Genomic DNA, 5,477 nt, shown 5'->3' on the forward strand with positions numbered 1-5,477 from the left:
CGCTATGGGGGACTTTTGGGATAGCATTGGAAATGTAATTGAGAAAATATGTAATAAAAATATTAAAAATCAAAAAAAAATAAAAAAAAAAAAAAAAAAAAGAAATTGACCTTGGCGGGTCATTTATGCCTGGTCCTGCAGGTTGAGACTTCTGGGAAGTGGTGAAAATTGTCATTTACAGACAATCATTGAAATATGTATCCACTTTATTCCCTTTTACATTTAATCTTTGAGTGTGGCCTAAGTGTGACTTGCTACATAAATAAAAATTACTATGAGGCAAGAGTCACAGGTTTTCATATATTGAAAATAAAACATCCATGGCTGCAAAGGGGTCACCGAGCATAGTATAAGCTAAGACGTGGACCCAGATTCTCTCACCACTGGCTGGGAAAGAGAAAAAAAAATCACCCCCACTTTCACCTCTATGTTCTTGGCATTGTTTGCTGGAAACATCATCTGATTTGTTTCTCAAGAAGACATCAAGGGGGCAACTTTCCCTGAGGTCTAGGGCATCCAACATGAAGCATGCCACTATCTCTCTAAAGGGCACCAAGTCCCTTTTACAATCGCTTCTGAAACCCTGAGTGGGTGAGATCTCAGAATGACAGTCAATGGTAAGCTGTAGCTGTCACCCACCTCCCTGCTCCCTGATGCCTTAAAGATAAAAAGCCAGAAAATGACCACCTTTAGCTAAATGTAGAGAAAGACAGAGAGCAGTCACATGGGAGTCGGGGGTTGGGGGGTAGTTTGAAAATGCCAAGCTCTAACATAAGCCCCTCTCCCTCTGTCCTCCTCACTGCAGCTGTGTCCTGTGCCCCTATGCTCAGTCCTGAGAATGGATCCATGACCTGTGTTCAGCCTCTTGAGAATTCCACCTACAAATCCACATGCCAGTTCATGTGCGATGAAGGATTTTATCTATCTGGACCAGAAAGACTGGATTGTTCTCCATCTGGACACTGGACAGGCACCCCTCCCACTTGTGAAGGTAGGCACGTGGGTATGTCCTTCCTTGTGACTTCTCAGATACCACCAGAGAGGAAAGAAATACCTTCAAAACTCATATGTAAACAACAGGTGTGAGGATCTAGACCAAAAATCTCTTTCTTGCCGAATAACCTTTTTTAAAATTGAGTAAAGCACTTCACACTCAACAACGGCTTTGCGTCATCGTAGCACATGAGATCAGCATTCTAGAATAACCAGGGAAGTCAGAATTATCCCCACACTACAGATGAAGAAGAAACACAGGGTCTGGGGTGACATAGTCTGAGGACATCACCATTCACAAATGATGATACTCAGCTATGCACTGAAGCACTTAACTTTCTTCTAAGCATTCTTGCTCATTTCTACCATACTCTCCATCCATCTATTTCTACACCAACCTTTACCCACCCCACCAAGTCTCAGAGTAGGAGCTTATTTGGGAATGGGTGTGATCTAACCTCCCCTGGCTCTTGATCTCTTTCTACTTCTTTATGGGCTTTACACTCAATGAGAGCAGGAACTGTCCTTCCTTCACTGTGTCTGTATACATATGCATTCATATGTCTATATAATATATGTGTGTGTGCATGCCTCTGTGTGTGCACATGCATGTGTATAATATGTGTGCATGCCTGTGTGTGCACATGTATGCATGTGTGTATAATATATGTCCATGCCTCTGGGTGTGCACATACATGTGTATATAATGTATTGTGGAACTCTCAAAAACAGGGTGGGCCTCCCCTGTACTTAGCTTCCTGGTAGCACCTAGCAAGCACAATGTATTGCTTATGCTACTAAGATGTCATATGCTCTAAAACAGCACTGTGTTTGTTAATTTACAGCTCCTGTTTGGTTTCAAAGGGTCACTGTTCCTATCGAACGCTAAGTTCGATGTAGTCAGAGTTAGTAATAAAGAGAGCAGCACTTCACATAGATTTTTGTATTCAGTCTACACTAACCACCTCTAAAGAAGCTATTGTTATCCCCTTCTGAAAGATGAAGAAAACGGGGCATTAAGAACAAGTAGCTGCCAATAGGCACATTGCAGGAAGGGCAGAATGGCTAAACACAGGGTATTTCCAGCAAACCACACTGCCACCTAGTGGCAGAGCTTCAAAATCCTGGATCCAGGCACAGACTGCAGGGGTAAATTCTAAAACAGGCCTTAGAAATGTGACCAGTGATCAGACGAGAGACTATGCCTTTAAATATATGTTAAAAGTTTTGGGGAAAGACAGCTAAAATATCATTCACTCAATCCTACATTGATAGATGCTATACTAAAGGGTACAAACACTACCACCTGCTGTCAAAAAGATATACTACAAGCCTCAAGGAGCCCAGGCCATGTGAGGAGAGAGTTTATACCTGTGTTTGCTGCTTGTTTCTTTATCTCTCACCCTTTATCTCATTTATCCTAGGAACATGTTCATTTGCTATATTCTCCAGATTGTATTTTAAGAGCAAAAGAAATCAAATTCCATTTACATATTCCATTAAACTTTCATGTAGCAAATTTGGTTGCTAACCTGTGATCTCTCAGGCCACTTCCCTTCACTCCCTCCCAGTCTTCGTTTCTCCTCAGGAGGAAGCATGTGCTTCCTCCTCCTCCTCCTCCTCCTCCTCCTCCTCCTCTTCCTCCCTGTGAGCCCAGAACCCACCCAGGAACAGCATCTCTGACACATGGTCCTCAGTAGAGTCAAGCTTCTCCAACCCTAATTTTAAAAGTATTTGTATCTACACTCTTGCTTCTCTATGTACATTTATATGGCATATTTAGGGAAGTTATTCCTTTCCATTTTCCAACCAATCTTTAACATTTTGGCCCCTAGGAACCCTGGTTACCATACACTATTTTTTCAGAACCCCAGAAGGGACCCAGCTTCTCTTTACACCGTGCAGCAGGGTTTGCATTGGATGTGGGAGGGCTGGGTTTCTACAAGTATTTCCATTGTGGTGATAACTCTGGTTCTCTGGGCCCCTTGGGACTTGGGCTCTGCCTATATTGTCCTGTCTCCTCCCACCTTTACTCCTCAGAGGACATGAAATCTTCCCCATCACCCTAGCAATGACTTAGACACGTCTAATTTTCATGATGCTGTCTGTGAGCTGGGTTGCTTAGGTGCAGTTGCTGAGTCCCTCCTGTTCCCACCTGTAGATCACTTCTGGGACACATACCATTGCTGTCCTTGTCACTGACAAGGCTCCTCACTCTCTGTTCCTCTGGAGATCATGTCTGGCCACTGAGCTCAGCTCCTGATGCCCTGCTCAATCTTCTTAGGAAACGAAGACCTCCAGCTCCATCCTTCTGCTTTTTCTGCTTATCCAAAGGCAGATTCTGAAACACTGTGAACATGTGCCCCGGGACCCTGGGATGGCTCACGTCTCTATTTTCCTTCTTTACTTTGATTGTTTTAATGGATTAATGCAAGGATCTGTAAAACACCCACAAACAGCCTGTAACTACAAACACCTGAGTAAATACCCTAGTTTTTCGTGAGATGGCTCATAAAAGTTAAAGGGTCTTAAGAGTCAAAGTGGCTAGGCAAAATGAACTTGACATTAACTTCGGAATGACTTTGGATTTTGAAGAAACAACAGCCGCCAGGTTATAAATACTTACTGATACATGGTATTCATATGTCAGATAATCTAATGATGAAAAAGATAGTTATAAATCTCAGCTACATCTATATCTTCAACCGTTTACTGGGACAATCTAAGGGGAAATTGCCGTGAACCAATTAGCAACCTATCTGTTAAGCTTGCTGACATGTGCTCCATGAACGCCATCTCCACCCCCTGAGAGCCCTATAATGGGAATCATGTTAGACAAGCTTAACATGCAGCAGGTTACATACGGTAAGTTAATGGAGATGCAATGTGTGGCGTGACGGTATATGAGTTCCAACAATAAGCCAATGAACCCAGAGAAAGCCACTCAGCCTGTGGTGACTGCCAACAGCATCAGAGAGGGTGTGCTGGGCTTGCATCCTGGAGAGTGGGTGGGATTTCGTAATAAGAAATGGGAAGAAAACAGGGCATTGTAAGCCACAAGTCAGAGGCAAATATAGAATCAGCTTAAAATGCCCGAGATACAGTCAGTAGTCAATAACTGTTTATCAACTATGGAGTGAATAAACTTTGTGAAATACAGAATGTCTGAGAGAGCATTAATATCGGGACTTTCTCATTTGATACTCCAGCCATCAAGTGTCCAGGAATCTTCGCCCCAGAGCGAGGCAACCTGGATTGTTCTCACGTCCACGGAGAGTTTGGTGTTGGCTCTATCTGTCACTTCTCCTGCAACGAGGACTTTGAGCTACTGGGGTCTGAAAACGTAGAATGCACAGTATCTGGAAGATGGTCGGCACCTCTGCCAACCTGCAAAGGTAACGACATGTCAGGGGGGTGAGCTGGGAGGTGTTTTTCCATGATGCTAACAGAAAGCTCCTTTAGGTGTCAAGTACACACTCCACTATTAACACAGTCAACATGGTTATATTATTTAGGACCCTCGAAGATGTGACAGAACTTTTCTGCTCAGGAATGAAAGATGCCCTGATTTTTATGAAGAAAAAAAAGTCATGTCTTTTAAGCCTATTTATCGAAAAGATCTCTGTTGAGCAGCATAGTACTTTGAACGCCACTGCTGAGGCTGGGAGGCAGTGATGGGCCCAGCTGCTTTAGACAGGAATCAAGATGCAGAGAGTTGAAGCATCTGCATCTTAGCACATTGCAGTTTTACGGACAAGCAGGGACATCGCTTCTACTATTTCATCTTTCATGTTGAGCTTGGGTCATAGCATAATATATCTCCCAACAAAGCCCGGGAGCTCCGGCATTTGTCTGCGATTGGTGTGGCTTTCTGTTGAGCTGTTCCATTTCTGGGGCAGCTCTCCTGCTGATGCCTTTTGAAGACTATTAGTAATGTGGACTCTGCCTGCTTCTTCTCATAGCCAGGACAATGGCTTTTCATGGGTGCCGCAGACCCTCTGGGTCCCGTGCCTGCGTAAAACGGTTCTCTAGAGTAGATGGGCAAAGATTAGGACGTGACAGACAGACAAACACACAAGAGAGGTGTTGAATCTGAATGTAATCTTCTGGTTGAGCTTAGACTAATTATATTACAGTGAATATCATAAATTGTAAAACATAACAGATACGGTACATTGAAGTTTCCCAGGTGCAAAGGGAGTGACTGCAAAGTTTATGCTAGGGATCAGCATCCCTCCAGATGTAAGAGGAGTGACTTCAAAAGGACTAAGTTTATCTTAGAGATTAGCACCTGCTCGGTCAGCACTGAGTTTTGCACTTTAGAGTTAATTGGGCTAGAGGGGTTTTAACTCTTGCCTGGCCTCAGGAATAAAGTAGTGTCAAGGACTTAGGCCTTGTCAATTCTTATCTATGTCTGGAGAATTCCCATTTATCAGTATAGTAAGTTAATTTGTTGTTGGCACGGAATATAGTCTGTAATAAGA

At 43.3% G+C, this 5,477-nt stretch overlaps 1 protein-coding gene and 1 long non-coding RNA gene across 2 annotated transcripts in view; one reads left to right on the forward strand and one right to left on the reverse strand.

Moving 5' to 3' along the window:
• Selp (selectin P) overlaps positions 1-5,477 on the forward strand; it is a 33,539-nt gene that overhangs the window by 20,992 nt on the left and 7,070 nt on the right. The window contains exons 9-10 of the mRNA XM_021171735.2: positions 806-991; positions 4,203-4,388. Coding sequence (XP_021027394.1) covers positions 806-991; positions 4,203-4,388 — 372 coding nt within the window. The remainder of the gene's footprint in view (positions 1-805; positions 992-4,202; positions 4,389-5,477) is intronic.
• The window catches only part of LOC110301318, an 11,971-nt gene continuing 9,245 nt past the window's right edge, over positions 2,752-5,477 (reverse strand). The window contains exon 5 of the long non-coding RNA XR_003837811.1: positions 2,752-4,380. This is a non-coding gene — a long non-coding RNA (uncharacterized LOC110301318). The remainder of the gene's footprint in view (positions 4,381-5,477) is intronic.

This window comes from Mus caroli, chromosome 1 (assembly GCF_900094665.2).
Source record: "Mus caroli chromosome 1, CAROLI_EIJ_v1.1, whole genome shotgun sequence".
Taxonomy (NCBI): Eukaryota; Metazoa; Chordata; class Mammalia; order Rodentia; family Muridae; genus Mus; species Mus caroli.